At 45.4% G+C, this 27,221-nt stretch overlaps 1 protein-coding gene across 7 annotated transcripts in view; it reads left to right on the top strand.

The window, feature by feature from the left end:
- Positions 1-27,221, top strand: part of TUT4 (terminal uridylyl transferase 4) — a 70,175-nt gene that overhangs the window by 29,380 nt on the left and 13,574 nt on the right. For all 7 annotated transcript variants that reach the window (XM_020987780.2, XM_020987784.2, XM_020987783.2 and 4 more), the window contains 11 exons: positions 631-700; positions 2,141-2,267; positions 5,447-5,566; positions 7,997-8,218; positions 8,670-8,844; positions 14,464-15,203; positions 19,260-19,410; positions 20,245-20,331; positions 22,887-22,990; positions 26,933-26,990; positions 27,075-27,178. In XM_020987780.2, the coding sequence (XP_020843439.1) occupies positions 631-700; positions 2,141-2,267; positions 5,447-5,566; positions 7,997-8,218; positions 8,670-8,844; positions 14,464-15,203; positions 19,260-19,410; positions 20,245-20,331; positions 22,887-22,990; positions 26,933-26,990; positions 27,075-27,178 (1,958 nt within the window). The remainder of the gene's footprint in view (positions 1-630; positions 701-2,140; positions 2,268-5,446; positions 5,567-7,996; positions 8,219-8,669; positions 8,845-14,463; positions 15,204-19,259; positions 19,411-20,244; positions 20,332-22,886; positions 22,991-26,932; positions 26,991-27,074; positions 27,179-27,221) is intronic.

Below are 27,221 nucleotides of genomic sequence, written 5' to 3'. Positions count from 1 at the left end.
TCCAGGTTTCTCCCAGCTTATTCTGACCAGTTTTGGATATCTTCTGTAAATTGAAAATAAAATAGCCAGGTCACTCATTTTTGTATATTTGGGGCATTGGGTCTATAGTGGAGGGCTGTAGGAAGGAGATAGACAGATGTGCAACATCCTGTTTGTACTAGGGCCATATTGGTGCCACTGGACCTGGGTCCATGCAACAGCAGGAATTTTAACTGTATAGCAGTGTTAGCAACTTTCTGTTTGCGTGCAGATTGGAAAGCCTAAACTCTTAACCCATTCATTGTAGGTAGTCACCACGGGCTTCTTGTGGGCTATTTTTTCGATTTAAGAAAGCTCAGTTCTTACCAGAAAACATGCTTAACAAAATAGAGGGCACTTTGGACGGGGAAAATAGTTGATCCTTTATGGATGTGGATTCCTCTTTTGAAAAATTTGATGAGAATTTCTATAATGTTCCTGATCTAATTCCTCCTTGCACAGCAAGTACGGAGAAAAAGGTGATAGTCTTCCAGTGCCGATAATGAAAAGTGAATTATCTTTGAGAAATCACTAATGAGATTCTGGAAGGAATATGTCGTTTAAATTGTTGTTTACACAGCTTGCTTACGTTTGTTTGTTTCTCCTTATCAGCATTATACTCAGAGGTGGAGTCTGACTTCCATGCCAAAGTTCCTGTTGTCTTTTGCAAAGATGTGAAGAGGTTGGTTGTGATGATGGCAGATAAAAAAAGTGGGAATTGGTTTTTTCTTTTAACTAAAGAACAACAATATAGTGAATAAGCAAGAAAATCCCCGTTTTGGGTCTCTGAACCGCTCTGAGAAGCTAGTCCCAATTACTAAAAATAATGCACTTTTTAGCAAAAGATATACGCTTCTGGGCGAGTAGGCCTTTCTAAAAGGGTATACGTAAGTCATCAACCTTACGTTTGAGTGTCCTGTCGTTAGCTGAAACTTTGATGTGTCCTTTGACCTTCTAATCAGGTATGAAAAAACAAAATATCAACCCTGAATGATCATTGTGCACAGAGTAGGGGGCAACAAGGGCAGAGGTGCCCAAACAATTAAGTCTTCACTAACCTCCTTGGATTATGCTTCCTACTCCCACCCCTGCTTTTGTTTCACAGCATATCCTTTTGAAAGGCTATAAGTTATCCCATTGTGGTTGAAAATAATTTGTCTTCAAGAAAAGACCAGGTAACTCCCTAAAAGTCTGGATTTGTAGGGGCATTGTGGCCAAGAGACTGTTCGAAGGATAATTCAATCCAGCAGATATTAAGTGCCTAACTGTGCTGGTTCCTGTGCTAGGCACTGGGGGTTCAAAGATGAGAAATGACCCAGTTCTTACCTTCGAGGAGGTGGGGAAATGTAACATATATACACACAAATGAGCCTGGTGGAAAGTAAAAGGGAGTGATAACAAAAGCTGGGACTATAGAAAATGAACTTTAAGGGGGGAAAAAGGTTAGATCATGCAATAAATTGTGATGATAGGGAAGAAGTTTTTTGAATAGAAGGGATTTCATATACACACATACATAGATATGGAGAGAGAGAGAGAGAGAGACAACTAGTGAGTTAGATTAGGAAAGATGAAAGACAGAGGAAATGATCAGCTGACCAATATCCTTTTAAAATCTGAGATCTTTTTGTGTTCTTTGTGGGACTCTGCTACTGACTTTGGGGCCTTGGCGAAGTCACTAGACCACTCTGGGCCTACATTTCCTCACCTCTAAAATCAGGGTTTTGGACTCAATGATTGCTCAGATTGCTTCCAGCTATGAAACTCTAGGTACTTTAAAGATACCATTTAAACCACCACCCAGCTTGGTAGATGGCTCGGTGTGTTAACATAACCCACAAATGAATATTTGTTGAAAGTTTGCCCAGACAAGATGACAATGAAGTAAGGCCGTCGTACAGATCAGGTGGGTAATAGGAAGGGCTTCCTTCTTTGGGGGTGCCCATTTTTCATCTTTGCATCTGTGCTTGGCGCCTTTGCACTCGGTGAATGTTTGCTTTTGGGGGAATTTCTTATACTTTGAAATGATATGAGATCAGAAGGATAGCCATAGGTTTGGGTGTGATAGACTGTCCAAGGTGTTGGGTGATTAAAATTAAGTTTGTTTCTCTTTTCTTGACAGTGGTTTAACCTGTAAGGTGAGCGCTGGAAATGATGTGGCATGCCTCACAACTGATTTGCTTGCTGCTCTTGGCAAGCTAGAGCCTGTCCTAACCCCCTTGGTGTTAGCTTTTCGCTACTGGGCTAGGGTAAGTGGAATCTAGGAGAAAATAGCTCACTTTGAGAATTTACCAGGATTTTTCTTGCACTAACATGATAGCTAAAGTTCTCTGCTGCCTCTCTGTGGCATCGGGGCAAACTGTCCTGGGTTCACGTAAGCTCTGGGACCTTCCATCCCACTAGGCTGGAAAAGTCTTCAAGGAAAGGCCCAGCAAAAAACTCTTGGTGAAAATCTAAAGGTAAAGGACTGGTCACCAGGTAATGAGTTCTGTTGGCAACAGCAACTTCTTTAACCATCTCCTAAGGCAGTGGTGTCAGAGTCAATCAAGAAACATATCCCTGGCTGCGTATTGACTCAGAAAACTTCACGTTAACGTTGTTTTTGTCTTATTGCCTTTTTATTTATTTTGTTCAACACTTCCCAATTATATTTTAGTTTGTTTGAGTGACCCATAGCGCATTTTGACACCTTTCTCCTCAGGCATGCTGGTCTCCAACCGTGTGTGTAGAGCAGGCATTTGGGTGAGACTGGGTGTGGATCTTTGAAGAATATACCCTTTCCAATGCAGCTTGGGACAGAATAGTTGGGTCAGAGAGTTGTCAGCTTGGATTCTCCTTTAGTATCTTCGTAAATATTAGATTCCTTTACATGCCACCGCCACGTTGCCACAACTTTTCAGTCTCCACTCTCTCTTTACTATCACCTTCAAAATAGAGCCTGGTCCCTGTTTCACTGGGGCATTTCATTGAATCTTCACTCAGCCTTTGGCATGTAGTCTCTTTTTTCTTTGATTTCCCCCAAGGAATTTGTGCTTTGAGGGGCCCTGGTCGAGCTTTGAAAGGCTGTTGTTTGGATCACAACAAGGACATACTGGCCTCTCGTGCTAGTTAAAATTTCATAGTTCTCATTCTCCCAATTTGTTGCCAATGACTCATTGGCTATTGTATTAATTATGCCGCCTGGTCTCTGGCAAATATTTTTTCCTCTTAAATCTTCGAAATTGTGCTCACACATCTAGTGAAGTATATGCAATTTCCTTTCGTTTAAGCTCAAAAAAGCTGCAATAGAGTTTATACCCATACCTGAAACATTATAATTAATTGACTATTTACTGTGCGCACTTTAGGACAGAATGAATCTGACCACTTATCACATCCTGGCAATCTCATTGTCAGAGTAACTGCACTCTTAACCTTCTGGTAGGGGATTGAAGTCTCTAGATAAAGTTCCCTTTATCTCCAGCTGGTGAGGGTTCTTATCTCAAACTAATCAAAGTCAGTGGAGTTGGTTACCTATCAGACAATCACTGTTTACTGCTGACCCAAGAACTGGGAGTTCTGACAGTTGTTGGCATCTGAAAGAGACTCTTATTTGTAGGAATATTCTCTTTTAGTCTGGGCTCCTCTGTGCAGAACCACTGCCTGGGAGTAGAACCCAGAACTGTGGCTCCTGCTGAGGTTCAGGCTAAATGCCCCCTGCGCCAATGAGAACCCATCAAAGGAGGATGAAGTCCCAGTGTCGCCAAATGCAGCCTTGTGTTTCTGATGTTGCATTCATTTCAGAACATAAGCTCCTTCGCCAGCCCATCTGTATCACCCTTTCCTTGACATTCCTCGTCCTTGCCTCCAGAAGTCCTCCATTGTGTGGGCATTCTTCCTTTCTGTCTTCTATCGAAGACCCAGGCGTGTAATTCTTTTTTATTTTTAAATAATTTATTTATTTTTAGTTTTCAGCATTCACTTCCATGTGATTTTGAGTTTTAAATTTTCTCCCCCTCCCCAAGACTGCATGCAATCTGATATAGGTTCTACTTATACATTCATATTAAGCGTATTTTCCCATTAGTCATGATGTAAAGAACAATTAGAACTAATGGGAGGAACCACAAGAATGAAGCAATAAAACAGAACAACAAAGGAAAAGGAGAGCAAATAACCTGCTTCGATCTGCGTTCAGACTCCAGAGCCCTTTGTCTGGATGTGAGCAGCGTTTTTCCATTGTGAGTCTTTCGGAGTCACCTTCGATCCTTGCATTGCTGAGAAGAGCCCAGTCTGTCAGAGCCAGTTGCCGCTCAGTGCGGCTGTTACTGTGCGCAGCGTCCTCCGGGCTCTGCTCCCTTCACTCAGCACCGGTCCGCGTAAGGCTTTCCAGGTCTCCAAGCGTATAATTCTTGAAAGTAGTTCATCAGTGTACAGTAAATGGGGCAGCTAGGTGGCTCAGTTGACTTCAACTGAGTTCAACTCCTGCCTCAGACACTTACCAGCTGTGTGACCTTGGACCTTGGACAAACCTTCACCCAGTTTGCCTCAGTTTCCTCATCTGTAAAATAAGCTGTAGAAGAAAATGGCAAACCAGTCCAGTATCTTTGCCAAGAAAACCCCAAATGGGGTCACCAACAGTCTAACACGACTGAAATGACTGAACAATAACACCTATACAGTAAATACAGGTAGTTCCTTCAAGGAGCCACAACTTCATCTTTATGGGTGATGCCCCTGCCAGTTCTGAATCTCCACCCCTTCATGCCTCATTCAGTAGTTTCATCAATTGCTGTGGCCAAAAATAGTTAATAACCTGGTTTCCAACCCTAGGACAATGAGCCTCTCTACCGTCCTCAGGTGACAGGCATACAGTCAGCCTTTTGGGCCACCCTCAGAGCTTTGTGGCCGGGAAGGAGGCTCTACCAGTTCTTCTGGGTCCCATTAGCAGAACCTAGAACCTAGAACCCCCTCAGCGTCATGAGAGGTCATGATGAGCAGAACATTAGCAGAGGCTAGAGAGATATATACCTGGATGTGTTTGTGTACCTGTAGACAACTGGGTAGTAACTCTCTGTTAACTAGAGTATGCTGAGAATTGGAATACCCTGTCCCTGATAAGAATTGCTCACGTCTATGTGTATTTTCTCACTCGGTCCTCACAGCACCTGTGGGAGGTATAGACACCCTGAGTGTTACTGCTCCCTTTCAAAAATGGGATCCTGAGGTCACCAGCTAGTGAGTGGCCAGAAGGCTTGAGACCAAGTCTTTAGGTTCTAGGGCCAGGGCTCCCTTCTCAACACATTGTTTCTCTTTCATTCTGGATAAATGGGAGTTTACTATGTTCTAGTGTACATTTTCCAAGTTCCTCTGGGCAAGCATTCCAGAGCTTATTTTTTTCTGAGTAAAAGTTTTAAGTGGTGTTAATTTCCCTTTTTTTGTTTTGCAGTTATGCCATATTGACTGCCAGGCTGAAGGGGGGATCCCTTCATACTCTTTTGCTTTAATGGTGATGTTTTTTCTTCAACAAAGAAAGCCCCCTCTTCTTCCTTCCTATTTAGGCAGTTGGGTAAGTGTGCACACTTTCTTGTCTGTGTCTAGAGAGATGGTCCTGACCATACTGCCTCAATATGTGCTTATTCTCCACAGACACACCCCTTCGCCAGCCCTGCCCCTCATGTGGTGGCTACAAACCATTTACTGTGGGCACCATTCTTTTCTTAGTGCCAGGGAAGATTGGAGTATGGAGAGAGGAATCTTTGCCATCAGAGGTTACAGTCCAGTAGGGAGGGCAAAAGTAATGAGAGCGCTTTACAAACACAACTTCATTGGATCCTCCCAACAGTACTGAGAAGCAGGGGTGGCGGTATCCCCATTTCACAGATGAAAAAACTGAAGCAGGAAGAGGTTAGGTGTGCCCTGGGGCACACAGCTGGTGAGCAGCTGAGTGCTCTACTCACTGCACCTGCAGCCTAGCTTTGTGGTGGAAATATAGAATGTGTGAGATAATGTGGGGCAGCACCATCCTGTGGAGAGGCATGAAGGAGTTTAGGTGGTAGAAGATGTCTATCAGAGATCCTGAGCTAGAACAGTTCTTAACCTGTGGGTTAATGTTGGTTCTAACCAATAGCTCCATAGATAGATTTCAGGAAGTTCCATGAGCTTGGATTGGGGGGGGAAATTGCACGTTTATTTTCATTAACTGAAATTTAGCACATCTATCAATTATTTGAAAACCTGATTCTGAGACAGGGTCAGTAGAATTCCCCAGACTGCCCAAGGAGTCCATGACCCAAAAAAGATGAAGAGTCACTTCTCTAAAGGAGTGGTGAGACCAGATCGGTCCATAAAAAAGATGTATTCTGGCAGTAGTGTAAAGGCTGAAAGACAAGAACAGGGAGAGAAAGGAGGCAGAAAGATCTCTTAGGAGATCATTGCAGCAGGCTAGGTGGGGATAGTGATGAGGGCCCATTGTCAGGTGATGACAGTGGTCATAGAGGAAATGAAAATGGAGGTGGGTTGGAGATGTTGTGAAGGTGGAAAGAATCAGCAGCACCTGGTAATGGGACAAGGGAATCCAGGGAGTGGCCAGGTCAAAGGGAACTCCAAGGGCAACAACATAGGAGAGGAGGTGAATGGTGGTGTCACAGACAAATAATTGGTAATGTCAGAAGAGCAAGGAGATAGAGGAGAAAAAAAAATAGTTCTGATTTAGGATCCTTGTCAAGATGGCAGAAATGTGTGGCAGAAGCTTGGGACCATTAGTTCTGGTTGTAAATTTATCCTCTGACCAGACTCAGAAATAGGACAGTGGAGTAGCCAGATGACAGTTGACCAACAGCCACAGGTGCCTGGTAGGGAAAGCAAAAGAGGGACATTAGGCTAATGTCAGCTAGAGAGACAGAGTTGGGAATAAATCATGGAGGGGTGATGAACTTGGGGGCATAGGGACAGTTCAGGGGACCAAAGAGCATACACACTCAGCGGACAGAGGACTCTTAGTAGAAAAGAAGCAAAAGGAAACAAGATGGTGCTCAAAGAGTAGAAATTTGAAATTCTGGATCTTGGAAATGAGGGCGATCTTGAGGGGTTACAGGGTTGAAGGTCAGCATGTGGTTGAAATGGGATAGAGGGAATTTGTTGTAGTTGGAGAAGTTGAGGAATCATGTCTTCAGTTTGTCAGAGGGATTGTCAGTATAACTGGAAATCCTCAAGGGTGATGGTCAGGGCATAGGATGGAGAGGAGGAAAGTGCTAGAATCATTGACTAAAAACTAGCTGTTAGTGGGTGATGCTGACGAGGATGGGAAGAGTGAGGTGCCAGTAGATTTTAAGGACCTTGAACAAACCTTCAGGCCATGAAGTGGGGTGGTGGAAGACTGGCCTTGAAGGGGCAGTTTGGAACAGAGCATATACCTCTTCCTCCTCTTCCTTCTCTTCCTCCTCCTCCTCCTGGCCCTGGGAGGTCAAGGATAATGGGCAAAGGAAGGGCCTCCGGTGGAAACAGGGTTGTAAGGGATGTGTTGTCTTCAGGACAGATTTAATCAGGATTCTTCAGAGTTCAAGATCAAATTTAGGAGGTGGATTTTTTGGAGTGTGCAGCTCTGTGAGGTTTTTCTTCTGTGCTGTGGTTCCCTGATTGTGAGTGTGGGCTTCAGGGCAAAGATGTGCCCCAAAGCTGGCCCACCTCCTTCAGGAAGTTGCTTCTCAGTACAATGGGTTTCATAGGGTAGATTGTTTATGTCTGTCTTTTTTCCACTCCTAGTCTGTAAGCTCTGTGAAGGCAGGCAGGGATTTTATCTAAACTTTGAATCTTCCTAAAAGTCACTGGCCCAAAGCTCTGCCCATAATAAATGTTCCCAAATGAATAGGTGCTGCGCTGGTCAGTGAAATGCACTCATTTGCAGACTTTTTTCTTTGAAAGGTAAAATTTCGTTTTTTCTGTTAGGCTGATGTTTTTAATGACTTGCCTTGACCAGTGTGGAATACTTCTGTTCCAGATTGAAGGTTTTGACTCAAAACGAGTTGATGACCACCAGCTGAAGGGCATCGAAGATGAGAAGTTTGTGAAGTGGGAATACAAACCTATGCCTAGTGGGCCCGGGAAGAACTCAGGTGCCTCCGAAAGTAAAGCAAAAGCTGATCAGAGAAGTGGTGCCAAGAAGCCCAGCAGCTCGGAAACAGACCCCCAGAGCGGTGCTACCAAGGAGAGACACGGCAAGGTGAGCCCTTCCCGCATCTGTGTGGCTTGGGGGTGCCTGCTCCTGCCTGCTCTGCCATGGCTAGGCTTTCTAAGTCCTGAGGGATACGTAAGGTGATTTCCGAAGGGTTCCTGACTTTGGGTTTGGATTTGTCTTTTAAGCATGGATTTCCTTTAAATTAGCCACTGTTCTAAGAGCCGTAATTTCCTTGGCTTGGGTACACCCTCCAGTAACAGCGAATTAGTGACAGAGACAGTATCAGGCACCACGTTGCAAGCCTTCTGTGCCTTCCCATCCAATGCAGTTTTTGCCAGTGGTTTCCCATAAATCCTCCCTAGAGGAACCGCCAGATGTGTCCTTCAGACATTCAGGGGCACCCATCCATGACCGTGGGGCTCTCAGCCTTTTCTGGAGTGTCAAAGTATGCATTGCAGCCAGGCTTATGTGACAACAAATATCTTTTCTCTTCCAGTCTCCGTTAGCGTTGGAAATACCAAATCAGGTATCCCTGGGACAATTATGGTTAGAGCTGTTAAAGTTTTACACACTGGAGTTTGCTTTGGAGGAATATGTCATAAGCGTACGGGTACAAGAACTCTTAACACGAGAGAACAAAAACTGGCCTAAAAGGCGAATAGCCATTGAAGGTGGGATGATGTGTGTTATTTCATTTAGAAAGTATTCATTTCTGTGTCACTTCTCGTCTGTTTCTAATGCAGCATTATGAATTCCTCAGTTTCTGTGCGATGCTTTGTGTGCCACGAGGTCACCATTTCATGTTTTCATCAGTTTATTTAACATGTGACGACCCAGGGAGGTCTCACACACAGTTGTGGTGCTTTGTGTCTGAAAGTTACCCATTTTACAGATGAGCGCACCTTACGCTGGAGTTGGGCAATGTTCTGCTCAAGGTCACACAGATATAATTTGTACACTCTCCATACCTAGAAATAATCGACGTGTTGTAGCGGTGAGTGGCCAGTCTGCATTGGTGGAGAGAGTTTGTGCACCGCGAGCTCTCGACATCAGTGACGTCACAGGTCCCAACCAAAATGATGGTGGTGATGGGGTGCTGATGGTGCCTGAGGCCTGGAGCCTAGGCCTCATACTCTGCTGCTCTTGCAGAACTCTCCTGCCTGCAAAGTGCCTGGCTTTCTCCTAGACTCGTTCTCTCTAATAGGAGAGTGGGTGTAGTGGAGGTCGATCGAATGAGTTGGGTTTGAGTACTGCCTTAGCAGCTGTGTCCCCATGAGCCAGTCACTTCCTTTTGGAACCTCAGTTTCTCCTCTGCAAACTGAGAAAATTTACTCTTTACCTTATAGACTGCAGTGAAAAGCCTGCAAACTCCAAGGAAATGCAGGCTGTCAGGGTTCAGCCAGCATTCTCAAGTGCTCAACATTTGGTGAAATCACTTGCCTTTTCTAGGCCTCAGTTTCCTAAATTATGAGATGAAGGGTGTTGGACTAGAACTCTAGGAGCTCTTTCAGTGCAAGGATTTTGTGAAGCTATTTTAAAACATGAAGTCTTTTCAAGATTTGTTGAATTTGTCTGGTTGAATTCATTTGTTTCATTTTCTCTTACTCTTTGATTGTCTACCTAAATAGTTGACAAAATATTTGTTAAATGTGACTGACTTAGACATAGAAAAATAGCACTTGATGTTAACCCAGAAGAGTACAGTATCAACAACACAATGAAAACTTGAAGTCCTTAGGCAGAAAGTACTAGAACACCTTCAAAAGTCTGCATTCAGAAGTTTGAACTCCAGAAAATTTCTCCAGACTTACTTAGAGCAGGAATGTGAATCATGCTCCATCATTTTAAGCATTTTTTTCCCTCTGCCTATTTTATTTTTTTTAATTAATTTATTTATTTTTAGTCTTCAACATTCACTTCTGTAAGCTTTTGAGTTTTAGATCTTCTCCCCCTCCCTCCCCAAGACGGAGTGCAGTCTGGTAGCTGTTTGCCTACTTTAACAGAGCCCTACACTTCCTCACGGTTAGGCTGGCATCCGCTGCTGCCCTTCTGCACTTGGTCACCCATTCACACAGATCCTGACGAGCTTCCCACGTGTTCTCTCGTAGAGGAAATATTTAATTATTGCAGCATGAGGCTCCCTCTTAGAGAGCATTTTAATGTTTATAAAGGGCTTTCCTCACAAACAATCATTAGGTAATAGAAGTATTATTGGCCCCATGTTCGAGATAAAGAAACTGAGATCAGAGCTGAGGTGGTTGGCTGGTGACTCAGGCCAGCTGCTTGTTCAGTCCGGTGCTCCCTCTATGGCACTGTGTTGCTCTGAACCCTTTGCCCTATACTTTCTCCCCTTTTGTAACCAGAATAGAGAATCGGGAAGGAGAAAAACGAACAACAAGAATTGTCAGGAATCTCTGAGCTTCAATACTGAGCTCAGGAAGATTTCGTCTCAGTTGCCAAGACCGGAGGTCTCTTCCCAGATTCTTTTATTCCCCTGAGCCTGGGAAAGTTCATCCTGTCTTTTTTTGTTTGTTTGTTTGTTTGTTTTGTTTTGTTTTGGCTAGGCAATGGGGTTAAGTGACTTGCCCGAGGTCACACAGCTAGTAAGTGTTACGTGTCTGAGGTCGGATTTGAACTCAGGTCCTCCTGAATCCAGGGCCGGTGCTCTATCCACTGCGCCACCTAGCTGCCCCCTCATCCTGTCTTTTGATCATCATTTTTGGGGAGGCTGTTATTTATCTTCAGGTTTTAAAAACAACCCTTAATCCCTAACTTTTCTCCATTCTGTTCATAAGTGTGGTGTTTCTGGAGAAGTAAGTGGAAGTAAGGTTACTTCTTTCAAAATCTATATGAGGTCATAGAAATTAGCATTGGAAGGGACTTTATGGCTAACTTGGCTAATTTGGAGATGAGGGAACGGGGGCCCAGGAAGGGGGTGGCACTCCCCAAGTCGCACAGCAAGTGCTGGGGTTGAAACACTCCTCTTCCAGCGCCAGCACTAGATCGCCAGTGTGGGTGGATTGCCGTTCATTTTCTGGAGCATGTGCATGGTACAAGCTTTGCAGATATTAACAATAATAGTAACACTAATTCAAGTGTAGTGTATGTTGACCACACTGACTGTGCATCGACGACACTCTAGCCCTCAGGATTTTGGAAAACTCTTTCATCCATCATGGAACCAGTGCCTCTGATAGTGGCATAGGTTGTAAAAAAGGGATGCAGTGGAAAGAGCCCTGGGCTCTGGGACCGTGGGCAAGTCACCTCCTCTCTCAGAGACTCGGTTTCTTTATTGGTAAAATGAGGGTGTTAAGCCAGATGACCTCCAAGGCTGCCCTCTGCAGCCTCACCTCCTGCGGGCCTAACTGTGATGTGGTATAAATGGAGGCTGTGGGTCAGCTTTTCATCTGCCCACAACCCGAGGCCGGCCTGCCTTGTTTGTTGTCAGTCTTCTGTTTGATTAATCTCTTGTCAGTTTGGTTTCATCAGTGATACTCACTCTAGGAATCTTGAGTACTGAAGGCTTAAAAGAAGGTTGGGGGAAGGACTACAGGGAATCTCTAATGAGATCAGTGGTCCTATGTGTCATTTCTCAAGAGTCCACCATCCCAGGCAGCGTTTTCTTTTAAAAGTAATAATCTTAACAAATAACAAATAAAATCCCAAATAAAACCTTAAACCCTGAACATTTCACATTTTAATTAAAGAACTATTTGCAAAATAACTTTTTTCTTCTTTGTGCTTCTTTCTAATCTCTTTCCCATCAAACTTGTAAGATTTTGTTGCTGTTTTGGCATAGCCAGTAGTCGCTGTGTGTATCGTCATCCTGACTTGTTTTCTTAGAACCGCTTCATATTTCTTTGTCTTCTTCTTATGTCATTTTTATGATGAAATAATATTCCATTATGTTAACATGCCACACTTCAGCCATTCCATAGTCTTGGGCATCTGGGTGTTTCCTTTTTTCCATTGTTAACAAATAAAGTGGCTGCAAATGATTTTGTATAGAGAGGTTGTTTTTCCCCTTTTAATAGCATCCTTGGAACATCAGTTCTGGTCACATTGTGTGTCTGTTTTTTATGAGTTATTGTTTATTGACAGATTGTACCAACTCACAATTACACTAACAGTGTGATAGGATAGCTTTTTCCCCACAGCCCCACCCATGTTAAATCTTATTGTCTTTAAACTTTTTTTTTAAATTTGCTTTTTGGTGAAGCAGTTGGGGTGAAGTGACTTGTCCGGGGTCCCACAGCTAGTAAGTGTCAAGTGTCTGAGGGCAGATTTGAACTCAGAACTTCCTGACTCCACTGCGCCACCTGGCTGCCCCCTAAACTATCTTTTGGGAGGTAGAGTACTGGACCTGGTCCCAGCTTAAACTTGCTAGCTGTGTGACTGCTAAATCTTCCCAAGCCTCAGGCAGCTTTCTTAGGCCATAACCCAGGACATGGGTTGTTCATGGCATTTCAGCATGAATGGTCTTTGCCAGGTGGGTGGGCGTGTGGAGAGCAAGTACCTCAGCAGTTTTTCCTGGCCTTTCTCTGACTGTCGGAGAACTGGAACAGTTTTTCAAATTGTGATGAACAATTTGTTCCGCTCCCCCCAAGAATTCTGTTCTGAGGAGTGGTTATCGCTTATCAATTCATATTCGTTCCAAATGTCACGTTATCAGAAGCATTTACCACATTCCCCCTCCCCATATGTTTTATTTCAGATGCACTGTTTTTGTTGTCTAAAATGCTTTTTTTTTTTTTTAGGCAATTGGGATTAAGTGACTTGCCCAGGGTCACACAGCTAGTGAGGCCCGATTTGAACTCAGGTCCTCCTGACTTCAGGGCTGGTGCTCTATCCACTGTGCCATCTAGCTGCCCCCTGCTTTATTCTTTAGTAACTGCTTTTTGGATACATTTTGTTTTTTACACCAGTTCCCCATAAAGTTCCTCCATGCTACCTCCCATACACTAACAGATAGGCAAAGTTAGCCCATATGGAGCTTGTCCCTGACACGGAGTGTGTACATGTGGCACACCCCCGCATGGTCCCCCACCTGTCTACAGAGAGGCAGGAAGCATGGTCACCTGAAATCAGTGGTCTTTGTGTCAGTGTTTTCTTCATTTACTTTTCTCTTGTATTATTCTTGTTACTTCTTTGGCTCTATATCAAGTCACACACAGCTTCTCTATTTCTGAAAATTCCTCTTTTTCTTTTTTGCTGTTCCTTATGGAATATATAGTTATATAATATACTGCTACATCTAGTCTGTGTTTAATTATGTAACATATAACTCGTTATTTTCTATTGCATTATATCACATAACAGTTTGTTGAGCTGTTCCTCCCAATCCATATAATGATTTTCCCAATCATTTGATGACTTTTTATGCTACTTGCAATGGATAAATGCCATTCTTTTTCTAATAATTTTCATCCTAAGGCTGTCTTAGGAAAAATTTTAGATGGCTGAAATTTTGAGAATTTCTCACAATGAGTCTGTTTTATAAAGTGTGACTGAACTCCTCTTTCACCACAGTGGGATCCACGTTCCTTTCTCTTGGGTCCTCCAACAGCAGGATCCGTCTCATTCATTTGGCCTTGGTTTGGGGTCCTTTGCTCTGTTTCCTTGACTTGTTTCTTCTTTTTGTCCAGCACTAAACAAATGCTGCTTATACCCTATTTTACAATCTGGTGGTAGCCCTTCATCGGTTTTTTCCCATAATTTCTACTAAGATTCTTGCTTCTTTTTCTGTCATAAATTTTACCTCATTCTGGATGCCCTGCCTGCCTTTTTCCTCAGCCAGTGGTTCCACCCCCTTCCCTCACCTCTTGGTCCTTTGTGACAGTGTTGTTCCGTCTTCCATCTCTCCAAGACTCGGTTCCAATGCCGTCCCATAGGACGGATCATAGGTGTAGAGCTGAAAGGCGCGTTACAGGTCGCCTTAGAGCGCCCCTTTCATTTTGCTCATGACGGGACTTGAGGGAAGTGACTTATCTGCGGTCACACAGCTTAGTGCCTAGCAAAGGCAGGATTCAAACCCAAGTCGTCCGACTCCAAAGCCGGCAGGCCCCGAGCCTAGCGAGGTGCTTCCCAGCTCCTCCGGGCCCCTCCTGAAATGAGCATCGCTTTGTTCTGCCTGCACGGTTCATTGTCCTTTGTCTGTGGTCATTGCTCCGTGAGGACGGGACCAGGCCTTGCTTTGAGATGAAAGACGTAGAGTTAAGAGCTAAGGCATGGATTTTTAAGTGCATTTTAGAAACGTGTATTAACATGCTGGCCTTTTTCTTTTCCACTAGACCCTTTTGCACTCAAGAGGAATGTTGCACGGAGTTTGAATAGCCAGATGGTGTTTGAATATATCCTGGAGAGGTTCAGGACAGCCTATAAATATTTTGCTTGTCCTCAGAGTAAAGACGGGAATAAGTCTAAGGTGGATTCCAGGAAGAAGGAGAGGGGGAAAATGAGCAACAAGAAGCCTGCGAAGTCTGGAGACGTGGGCCCCAGTGGCTGCCCTCTCCAAGGGGAAAGCGTAGAGAAGACCAAGCCAGAAAGTAGGGGTGTTGCACACGTTTGTCAGTCTGAGGAATGTGACGAGATGGAGTGTGCGTCCCAGAGAGGCAGGAAGGACGAAGACCCAGCAAAGCAGCTGGACGCGGCCGACTCCAGTTATGACGAGGACGCTCGGGAACCTTGGACTCCTAGCGACGGTGACGAATCGGAGCCAAAATCTCTGGACGAGCAGCGTGACTTGGAGCCTCCGGAGCCTCGTTCGAAAGAGGAGGCCGGTGGCCAGTGTACCTGCCCCGAGCATAGGTCACCTGACCCAGACGCCATTAATGAACTGGAGGGGACCCCCTGCAGGTCAGATGTGGAAACACCATCTCTGCAGCCGACTCCGGGCCCTGGCACTGACTCATCAGCTACCTCTCCCCACTGCCAAGCTCCGGCAGAAGCTTGTGACCTTAAAGACGAAGACCAGCTCTGCCCTCCAGAAATGCATTACGTGTTTGATAAGTTTATTTTGACTTCTGGCAAGGTAGGACCCGTTCTCTCACCTACTCAGTGATCATTTGGCCTAGTGCGTAGCTCCCTTGGTGTTTCATACATCCCTAAGCGTTCACATTTTTCCATGGTGGTACCATTGGAGCCGTATTTCCTTGTTTCTGTTCACTTATCTGACCAACGAGTCCCCTGCTATTTGCATTTCGGCTGATAGCTGCTTCTTAAAAACAAAGAAGTCATTTTGTCACTGTAAGTTCTAAAGCAGGTTTCAGTACAAGCCACTGGCTTCCCTTTCCCCTGTCCCAGAGAACTGAATCAGTGAGTCTCATGGCGCTCAACGTGAAAAAATCACGCAGCCCCCAGCGTTGTCCTCATCCTCCGTGTTTGGCATGATTTGTCGTTTATCATAAAGAATCTTGCATATTCTCAAAGCACTTAATGATTTTGTTGTTTTATGGACGGTCACACCCCCAAAATGGGCGTTTGGGGGGGGACAAAACAAGGAAGCAAAACTTTGGATAGTCGAATCTTATCTTTTATACCGAGTGACTGCTTGGGTTTAAGTGTGTCTCAAACTGGCCCAATTATAAATGCCTCCATTTTTCTCTCAGTGAAAAAGGGGCAATCCTTGAAAAGGGATAGTCTTAAAAATGAAATGCCCAGCATAAAATGAATGTAATCATCGATTGCCTTACCAGTGCATGGCACCCAGATAGATTGTGCTTAGAGTTGAGGAAGACCTCCACCCCCAACCCGTCCAAATCCTGTCTCGGTGGGATCCCAGGCAAGTCAGTGTCTCTGGGCACAGGTGAGTTTCCTCATCTGTAAAATGAAGGAATTAGGCTAGATGGCCTTCCAGGGACCTGTCAACCTTAAATTTATGATGGTGTGACCCAGTCATAAATTCTGTCATCAAAAAAAATAATAATAATAATAGAAATAAATTCTGTCATCAGAAACTTGCTCAGTGCCTAGGACATCCTGTTGAAAGGAAAACTTTTTGAATCAGCTCATTCTGTAGTACTACTGCTTTTATTCCCATTCACTCATTCATTAATCATCTACTATGTGCTAGGCACTATTCTAAGTTCTGGGGATACAAAAAGAGGCAAAAGACAGTCCCTGCCCTCAGGGAGCTTACAGTCTAATGAGGGCACCAACGTGTAAACAAATATCTACAAAGCCAGCTGTATGCAGGATAGATAGAAAAGGAAGAGGAAGGACGCTGGAATCAAGATTAGTCTAGGCCTGAGGTGATGAGGGCCTGTAACAGGGTGGGGGCAGTGTCAGAGGAGAGATGCTGCAGAGGTGAAGTCAGCAGGCCATGGCAGCAGCTTAGATGTATATGGAGGGGGTGAGAGAGGAGAAATCCAGGCTGAGTCCTAGGGTCTGAGAGGAGGGTGGTGCCCTCTACAGTGAAAGGAAAGCTAGAAGGAGGGGGGAGGCTTTAGGGGGAGAGAGAACAGTTTCGGTTTTGAACATAATGACTTTAAGATGTGCGCTGGACATCCAGTTGGAGATGTCTGAAAAGCAGATAGAGATTGGTGGTCTGCAGAGAGGTTGGGGCAGGAAAGGTAGATTTGAGAATCATCGCATCGAGGTGGTCATTAAATCCACAGGAGCTGATGAGATCACCAGGTGAAGTGGTGTGGAGGGAGAAGAGAAGAGGGCCCAAGAAAGATCCTGGAGGAACATTCCTGGTTAGAGAGCATGACCTGGATGAGGATCCACCTGGGGCCAGAGAAGGAGCGATTAGAGAGGGAGGAGGAGAGTGGAGGAGGGGAGGTTCAAAAGAGAGTATCAAGGAGGAGAGAGTGATCAAGAGAGGTCAAGGAGAAAGACGAGGGTAAGAGAGTGTTCTTAACCTTAGACACAGCAGTTTGGGCAGAATCACGTGGTCAGAAGCCAGGTCGTAAAGGCTTAAGAAGAGAAAGTGGGAGAAGAGAGTGGAGGCACTGGTTGCAAATGCCCCTTTCCAGGAGGTGAAGCTACCAAAGGCAGAGTCTGCTCCGTAGGATTGAGAGTTGGTGGGGGAGACATGAGCATATGTGTAAGCAGTGGGAAAGGAGACATTGAAGGTAAGTGAGAAAGTAGGGCTGCTAGAGAGGGTGATCTGTTGGAACGGGATGGAATGAGGTTACTTGTGCCAGGTAGAAAGGTTAGCTTTGGTAAGAGACACTCTCTTTGTCTGAGAGTGGGGTGAAGGAGGAGAGAGGGGCAGAAAGAAGGCACCCGATGATGGGAGAAGGAGCTCACGACCGCTGTCTCTTCTTTAAAATCTAAGGCAAGGTTCTCCATTGAGAGAGTGGAGAGAGATGAAGCTATAGGAGGTTTGAGGAGGGATGAGAAGTTTGGAAGAGCTGGGGGGAGTGGGAGAGTACGTTGACAAGGGAGGAATAGTAGGCTTGCCGGGCAGCAGGGAGGGCCCATTTGAGGTTGCTTAACATAAATCTGTAGCGTGGAAGGGCACAAGAGGCCAGGGCCTCAAGAGGACAGTGTCGAGTTGAGCTGGTTCACCAGGGGGTCGAGATGGGAGGAGAGAGTGGCTGGTGCAGGGGAGTTGGCCTCAGGGAGAGAACTGAGGGGTCAAGGGATTGTGAGGTCACAGTGCAGATGAAGCATAGGGTCATGTAAGGGGGGAGGTAAAAGGTGGGTAGGGAAAGGAGAAAGACAAATACGTTATTATTTCTTCATTTATAAAATCAGGAAGTTGGCCTCCTTTGGCACGGAGGTTTAAATTTGTAAAAAACTTGAAATTGAGCCTTGTGAAAATGATCCTTGTATCTTCTGGCCAAAGAGAATCTGTCATGCCATGGGAAATACGCTTCTCTGAGTGTGATTTTCCTGGAAGGCGCAGGAACACCTGGGGCAGGAACAGCCTGGTTTGTGGGTGAAATGATGACTTGATTCTATATTCACACCACCATTTCCATGTCTTGCTATGGGGAGCTCACTGGGCTGCTGTACCTCCCAGTTACCTGGGGCTTCTGTGGTTTATGGGCCCTCTGTCTTATTAATTTGCCTTACATGCACTAAATTTTCAAAGGCATTTAAACTCTTAAGTGACAAAGTAAAGGTGCGTAGTATTTTAGTGACAAAGTAAAGGTGCGTAGTATTTTTACCAGGTCAGATTACTCCATATGCTGTATATGTAACTAAAATACAATGGATGTGAGCTCTGATTTCTGTGTGATGAAATAGACATCACGTAAGCTAAATAGATTATTAAGGAAAACAAGAACATGATTGTCTAGGGACAAACTGTTAAACTTTTCTGCCTTCATCCTTGAGCACCACGTGGAGTGCAGTGACGAAGGATGGATTGCTTGAGGAAGGAGGACAGAAGGATAGAAATCTCTTATTTAACTGTAAGTGTATAAACGCTTAGCACAGTGCCAAGCACATGGTAAGCACTATATGTCAGCTGCTGTTATCATCATTATTATTATTATTTCTTCTACTACTACTACTACTACTACTACTACTACTACTACTACTACGATTTACTTTGGTGGGGAGGGGCTACAGTGTTTGCATTTTTATTCACCAGCCTATTGCCTGAGTCTCAGAGAAGGTGGCAGTTGGGTACTGTGTGCCTTGGCCCTCTTTCCTCACTAGACCTTTCACTACAAAGGATGATATCATGAGAAGCGCATTACTTAAAATTAATCTATTTCATTAGTTGCTAGAATGTTCTAGACAGTGGCTTTTTACTTCAGGTGGTTGCTTGATCAGCTGTTTATTGGGGGTAAATAAACATTTGAATTATCCATGCCCTCTGATTTTTTTTAAAATACTATTTTTCTGGACCCTTTTTTGGGTCATTTAGTTACTTAATACACATTTCACTATTCATCTATCAGCAGCTTTGAAAAAAAGGAGATGGAAGTTGTTGGCTCAAGGGAGTTTTTTTTTTTGTCCGTTCTGATTCTTAATCACATAGGTTTTCCTCAGCTGTTTAGCACAGTTAATCAGACCTGAAGTGTACATGCTTTGGACCCATCTACAAGGAATTCCAGTGGCTGGGAAGTGATATTCCAAAGGCTTAGTAGCTTTTCTTCTTTTTTGTGTGTGTGTGTTTTCTCTTTAGCCTCCAACTATAGTATGCAGCATCTGCAAGCGAGACGGGCATTCCAAAAATGACTGTCCAGATGATTTCAAGAAAATTGATCTCAAACCGCTCCCACCAATGACATACCGATTTCGGGATATACTTGATCTAGTGTGTAAAAAATGCTTTGGTGAGTACGTTTTTACAGGAAACGACTAGAACTGAGTTAGTGCCTAGAACCTGACTTTGTCCCTCCTGTTTGTTTCGGTAGTAGCTTGTGTCAAGTTTGGTGATGAGTATAAGTTGTTGTTTGTGGGCTGGAGAGATGCCTGGTAGTCCAGCTTGGCAGCCGTACACTGACAGATAGGAAACCGCCAGAGATTAATCAGGTCCATCTTTGTGCATCCATCCATTAATCAACAGATATGTAGGAGACTTAAGTTCCTCTTGTGTGAGTGCTATCAGAGAAAGCAAGGAAAAAGTTTCTTCTTTTGAAAGAATTTACTGTCTAGCTTGAGGAGAAGAACCAGAGAATAATGCCAATGACAAAAGATAGTTAAATTGTGGGATCCACTCAAGAATGCTGTTAGGGATTCAGGGAAGAGGAAAGCCATTGAAGGTTGGAGGGTTGTTGAGCAAGGAAGACTTCAGGGAAGGGTAAACCTTCGGTTCTTGCCCTTGAAGGAAAAGGGGGAAGGCATTCTCCTTGCAGTGGCTTGGACAATAGGCAGGAACCATCTGTCCCGCTCTGGTTGGGGGACAGGTAAGTGTCAGGCCTGGCTGCAGAGAGGAGGGCCCGCATTGAGAATGGGAAGAGGTCAGTTTGGGTGTCACGTGAGGACAGTAGAGACAGTTGGCAGGACAGGAAACGGAGAGTCTGTAAGAAACTTCTCTGCTGCCCCTTCCCCTAAATATTCATCACAATAATGAAGAAAGAGAGGAACATAGAAGAGGTTTTGGTTGAAAAATCAAATGCATGATGATATTTCATCATTTTTCACTCTTCTTTTTCTTTCCTCCTTAGATGAATTATCACCTCCATTTTCTGAACAACAAAGCAGGGAGCAAATTTTGGCCAGCTTAGAAAGGTTTATTCAAAAAGAATATAATGGTATGTTATTTGGGTTTGCCATGCACTGTTCTCATTTTCCCAGTGAGCTGGTCTTTTCATACTTAAGGGCACATTGTCACATATGGAGAGAAAAGAAGAATTGTCTGTTGGGGTCAACATGCGTTTATACCGGGCATGAGTAATCAGCTGTTAGCTTGGTTTGTATTCCATGCCCTGAGGTGTGCTCATGTGGGAGATGTAGGTGGAACCTGGGTCCCAAGTTCCTTTTCACTTCCTGATCAGTCAGTGCATTAAGCACGTACTCTGTGCAGGTCCCGGCTGGGGACCCAGGGACAAAGAATGCAACCACCCAGCCGCGGTGGCCACCCCTGTCGGTAGAGGTAGCAGCTCGCAAGCCTCTGTGTCCTCTAAGATTTAACAAGGTCATCTGAATTCTTCTGCAAGTATTTGGGGAAAGAGGGTAAATCAAGACAGCCTGGTGGTATTTGAAAGAGCTCTTGGGTGTGGCCTGAGAGGCCTTGGGTTCAAATTCTGATTGTGCTTGTATGGGCTGCACAATCTTGGCCAATAGTCCAGAGTCTCTTAGGGCCCTCCCAGCTCTCATTCTTTTTTTTTTAAATTTTTTTAAATTTTATTAATTTATTTTGATTTATCAGCAATCACTTCCATATGCTTTTGAGTTGAAAATTTTTCTCCCTCTTCCTCCCCACCACCCTCCCCAAGATGGCGCACAGTCTGATATAGACTATACATTTACATTCCTATTAAACATATTTTAACATTAGTGATGTTGTAAGGAAGAATTAAAACCAATAGGAGGAACCACCAGAAAGAGGAAACAAAACTCAACAGAAGAGAAAAAATAGCAATTCAACTTCCATAGTTCTTTCTTTGGATGTGGATAGCATTTTCCATCATGAGGCCTCTGGAGATGTCTTAGATCCTTGTATTGTTGGGAAGGGTTAAGTTTATCAATATTAGTCATTGCACAATGTGGCTGTTATTGTGTACAACGTTCTCTTGGTTGTGCTCACTTCACTCAGCATCAGACCACACAAGTCTCTCCAAGTTTTTCTGAAGTCAGCCTGTTCATCATTTCTTATAGCACAATAGTATTCCATTACATTCATATACCACAACTTGCTCAGCCATTCCCCAATTGATGGGCATCCTCTCAATTTCCCATTCTTTGCCACCACAAAAAGCTGCTATCAATATTTTTATACGTGTGGGTCCTTTCCCCATTTGTATGATCTCTTTGGGATATCAGCTCTCATTCTTTGATGGAATGGAGGCGACCCTGAGTGAGGATCCTCACCCTGCTGATAAACAGTTTCTGTGAAATACATTGCTTACTTTAGGGAGAAATTCGCCCTTGGCTTACCAGAGTGATATTTAGTAAACCAGTAACTTTCAAGCCTTAGCAAAAACGGAGAATTAACTTCTCAAAGGTGAGCCCTCAATTCTACAAGAGTAGTTGAGCTGGTAGTAGGAACAAGTTTATGATGATTTTTTTCTTTTTTTTCCTTTCTTTTCTTTTTTTTTTTTTTGCTTATAGGCAATTGGGGTTAAGTGACTTGCCCAGGGTCACACAGCTAGTTAGTGTCAAGTGTTTGGCCTGAGGCCAGACTTGAACTCAGGTCCTCCTGACTTCAGGGCTGGTGCTCTATCCACTGTGCCACCTAGCTGCCCCTGATGATTTTTTTCAAAGAAAGAAATTAGTCTGTCAAAAGAATGCAATTTGTCATCCAGAAACAACCTGAACTTAAATCTTTGGTTTTCTCTGGCAAAATTTTTTTATAACACAGTATGTGTGATCGCATGTTTCAAAAATCCATTGCCAAAGTCCTTATTCCCTGCCCAGCAGTATGCAGAAATGAAAAAAAGACAATCCCTGCCCCCCAGGAGCTAAATGGGAGGAGAAATGTGTACAGATACTTAATTACAGGAGAGGTCCTTGTGGCACGAGGTTTTGATGAAGTAGGGAAGGTCATCTTCTGGCTAGAGCAATCTGAGGAGGCTTCCTGGAGGAGTTCATACAGCCTACACAGTGATTCAGGTCCAGCATATGTCCTTCCTGCTCTGCCACCCTGCCTTGTAGAGGGCACAGAGCCCTTGTAGGAGTCTTTGTAGCTTGAGGAGCCCCAGTGATGTAGTGCTGAATGTCACAAAGCCTTCCCTTTTAGCCAGTTCCCCAAGGTGCACATGAGCTGGTAGGTAATAATCTCAACTAAATTATCAATTCGTGCTCCCCTGGGGGGCCTAGCATTCCCTCCCCTCTGTGTAGGCTACAGAAGACAGCTCTCTCCTCTCGGTCCCACTGAGGCACAGGAGTCCTAGGAGCGAGCTCAGCCCTCACAGCCGGCCTTCATTACCCCTTTCTGGTCTGTCCATCTGAAGAGAGCTTAAAAACCCCCTTGGGACGTGGCCTGTTCATAGCTTCGTGACTTCTCATTCAATTTCCATCTCAGACCTGACAGCATTTCTCTGGGTTCTTTGTCATACAAGAATTTCGCTCAGTTCTCCCTGTTAATCCCACTTTTTGGAGCAACTGGAAACTGCCCTCATACATTTTTGTTTCTTTTTTTGATCAGAAAAGGCCAGACTTTGCTTATTTGGTTCCTCAAAGAACGGATTTGGATTCCGCGACAGCGATCTCGACATCTGCATGACACTCGATGGCCATGAGAATGCTGAGGTAATGCTGAATACTGTAGGTCACTCGGTATTGCTGTAAGAAGCTTTTGTATCCATCCATTTGGGAGAATTCAGGAAACATTTGTTAGATTCCCATGGTGTGTGACTCACCGAAGCTGGATAAAGATGCCCTAATACCACAGGCCTGGTTCTCAGGAAGCTTGTTATCTAATGAGAGGGAAAACGTCCGGTATACACATTTAGGAGAGTCCAGCATGCGGCTAAGTGTGCTCAGAAATGAGGAATCCGAGCTAGTTAGGAAGAGAGTCCTCGGGGTCTGCAGAAGGTGGTGCTTAGCACTGTGTGTCTTGGAGAAGGAGCAGTGTTCTGTAGGACAGAGACAAGACGGGGAGCATGCTCCCCATCTGGGGAGAGCCAGAGACTCCAGGTGACCAGAGAGAAGGCGAGTGGAGAGGTAGGTGGCTCTGGGTTGTGAAGAGCTCTAACAGCCAGTCAGGATTTTTCCATTTTGTCCCAAGGGTTGTAGGGAGCCATAGAAGTCATTGAGAAGGATAGATTACTTCCGTGTACTCTGTGTACATCTCGTGTGTCCTGGGTATTTATATGGCGACTCCTCCATTACGGTGTTTGCTGCTGGAGGGTGGGAACTGTTTTTTGCCTTTCTTTGTATCCCTAGCCCTTAGCATGGTGTGTGCATGTAGTAAGTGCTTAATAGATGCTTGTTCACTGACCAACTTCCTGACGCACACAAGCCCTCATCACCTGCCACCTCTTAGTTGGTTTCTCTGCTTCAGATCTCTCCCCTCCCTTTTCCATTTCACTGCCAAAGCAATTTTCCTGAAGCACAGATCTGACCACATCCTTCCCCTGCTTGGTAAACTCCAGTAGCAACTCATGATCTCCACAATCAAATGTTCTTCCATCCCTGTAGCATCTTCCTCACAGGCTTGTTGTGAAGACCAGATAAATACCAGAGCTCAGGTGGCGTGCTGGCTCAGTGCTGGCTCTTATTACTGTCCTTTTTAAAGTGTCTGTTTTGGAGTACATTTTACGGTGGACATAAGCATCATTAATATAGTAGTGCCTCTCATGTACACTGACATTTTGGAGGTGTGCCCCCCAATTTTACTGATGGGGTGCCCAGTCAAAGACGGTTGAAGACCCCTGCTTAGGTTAGAGGTGAGACCTGAGCCACAGGCGGTGACTGTGAGTGGAGAGAAAGGATTAGTCAGAAGATGTGAAGGCGATGGCGGCGGCATCAGCAGCAGGGTTTGGTAATTGGGTGATGGGACCTCTGGCGGCAGCAGGGACTGAGGCTGTGAAGGATGATGGCACCCTGGACAGTGGCAGTGGAGGTGGGAAGGCTCGTGGAGAGAGAGTCCAGCTAAGGTTGCTGCAGGACACCCAGTGTTGCCGAGCTTCATTTGCTAAAAATCCAGGTAGATTATAGCCAAAGCATGGACTTGATCCCCCCGCATAGCAGCCCTCTCAGTCTGTTCTGGGCAGTTCTGGATCCCCCACATAACTGGGCAGGAATTGAGCTACCACCTGTAAAAGGTCATAAGTGAAGCCGTGTTCCTCGTCTGCCTCAGGCCATCGGGACTGTGGGACTGTTTGATGGGGCCCCAGCCGTTGGAGCAGGGGCTGTCCTTTCCCCCTTTCATTCAGCCACAGCCCTGGGGAGGGAACAGCTTCAAGTGTGGAAGTGGGGCCAGAGGCACGGCCAGGGGCTGAAGTGCTCCAGTGGGTCCCTGGGCAGACTGGCCCTTCTTCCATAAGGAAAACTACTCCTTCTGCTGGCACCTGCTGATCCTGCCAAAAGGGGCGGGCCACTCCTCAGGAGAGGGGGCCATCGGGGTCAGTCTTCTGCGGGGGTGCTCTAGAGAGAGGTGGTGCTCACTCCCGCCTACTTCTTTCATCGGGTCCCGAGGAACTGCTCCCTGTTCTGTGGAGAAAGCTGCAGGGTCACAGTGGATTCCACGTACACCCACTTCTAGGCTGCCTCCTTCCCATGCACATCATGAAATGGAAGGAGTCAGCAGAGGGGACCTTGGGTTTGGTTTTTTTTTCTCAGAAAAGATTGTAATCTGAGCTATTTTTGTTTAACAGAAAATGTAATGTATTTGTAGTCACTATTTCTGTGTTTGCTTTCTAAAGCAAAGCTAAGGGAAAGGGAAAATTGTCTGTACAGAGTTTTGCTGGAGAATGAGTGAATTCATTGTGGAGGGGAGAGAGCAGCTGGGGCAGTGCATTTGCTGCTGCTTCCAAAGCTCCTTGGTTTCACTGGCCTGGGCGCTGCTTTCACATCTGGTGAATCCTGAATTGCTGGAACAAATATTCATCAGAGGGTGAGGAGCCGGGCAGCCTTTGAGTCTTTCTGGGGATGGTCCTGTGATCTCGTGAATAAGAAAAGAGAAGACTGGCTCGCTTTGAAACAGACAGCTTGTAGAAATGCATGGTAATGTGGGGGAGCTCTTCTTGTTCCGGGGCTCCCAGGCACCAGAACCGCCCAGGGGACCCCATTCCCCAGCTTAGCAGCACGTGGCATGGAAGGACAGTTAGCCTGTTCATAACACGAGATCTCCCATACCTGGCGGTGACTTTGAGGACTGGTAGATTTCCAAGAGGCTTTTCTGACATCAAAGATCCTGCATGCTTTGAAGGATCAGGCTGTCCTGTGACTGAGCTGGCCAGAAATAGGACATGTGCCTTGGTCAGTGGTCAGTGCCCTGGAGGTCCAGGCAGAGGCCTAGTGCACCGTGCCTGGCACATAGTAGGGCCTCAGTCAGTGGGTACAGGTTGGAGTAGGCGCTCTCTGCAGCGTCCCTTTTAAGGTTGGAGATTGGTGGGCTCAGTATTGCTGGCATGTGTCAGAGCATAAATAACCATGTGCACATGGAGTATGCAGGCATATGGAAGCACCCCAGGGAGTGTGCAGAAGGCTGCCCTGGCCTTAGAGCCAGGAAGACCTGGCTTCTGCCACCCCCAGGGGCTGTGTGACCCTAGGGAAGTCCCTTAACCTCTCAGTACTCCAGCCCCTCTCCAAGACTGCACTACAGAGAAGGTGCTGACCTGTGGGCCTGGAGAGCGTTTCCTCATCCCAGATCTCCCTGTGCCCTCCCTGTGCTCTTGGGACTGCCCCTCCCTCTGTGAGTGTGGATGGATGGATGGATGTATGTGTGCATGACAGCAAGCATTTAGCCTCTAAGAGGGGCAGAGAAAGGCAAAAACACAGTCCCTGTCCCCTGGGAGTGAACTCAGTGTGCCAGTGACCATGAATGCAGGAGATATTTCCAGGGTGCATCGGAGGCCTTCTCCGAGAGGTGCCAGCAGAAGGGCACCGCACAGCGGCTGGAAGCAGGTGGGCTCTAAGGAAAGCCAGGAAGGCAGGAGGCAGAGGGATTTGGAGCAGAATTCTATTTATGTAGGGAACTTACAATCTTAGCGGGCTGCCTGAGGGTGCCGAGAGGGTAAGGGACCCGTTCACAGCTCCCTGGCTGTTCTCTGAGACGGCACTGGCACCTGGTCAGGCCCACACCCAGGCTATCCTCCTGGCTGCTGCCTGACTACCCTTCTTCTTGGACAAGCAGTGCTGTCCCCATTCCACAGATGAGAAAACTATGGACTGAGGCACAGAGAAGTCACCTTAGGTGCCTGTGGTCATATGTTGTTGTTTCCTGTCATTGGACAGCTAGAAAGTATGGCAGCTAGGCCTGGGACCCAGTTTTCCTGACTACAAGTTCAGTACTCTGTCTTTCACATCGTGCTGCCTCTTGCTTTCTCAAAACTGAGGGACAGAACAGAAATAGAGTCTTCCATTTACTCCCCAGCTGAATGGGCTTTTGCCCAGAGACTATAGCATCAGAGTTAGATATTGGAGCTTGGTATCGCCCGCACTGAATCAGTACATTGGGGTGGTTCGGATGGACAGAGCCCTGATGTTAAGCATTAATTATTTATCATTTTCTGTTTTGTATTTTAGAAATTGAATTGTAAGGAAATAATTGAAGGTTTGGCAAAAATTCTTAAGCGACATCCAGGTATGTGTTTTAAATGTGGGCTCTGTGTGTGTATTGTTTGCATGATGAAAATGATACACACTGAAGTCCTGCTGTATTTATTAGGTTTAAAAAACATCTTGCCTATAACTACTGCCAAAGTGCCTATCGTCAAATTTGAACACAGGCGGAGTGGACTAGAAGGAGACATCAGCTTATACAATACCTTGGTGAGCTTCTATCTGTCTGAGATCGGTGTCCCTCTGAACTGCT

The sequence above is a fragment of the Phascolarctos cinereus genome, unplaced genomic scaffold, assembly GCF_003287225.1.
Source record: "Phascolarctos cinereus isolate Bilbo 61053 unplaced genomic scaffold, phaCin_HiC Scaffold_5;HRSCAF=322, whole genome shotgun sequence".
Lineage (NCBI taxonomy): Eukaryota > Metazoa > Chordata > Mammalia > Diprotodontia > Phascolarctidae > Phascolarctos > Phascolarctos cinereus.
Note: the sequence above shows the minus strand (reverse complement) of the source record. Positions and strands in the feature narration are given on the sequence as shown.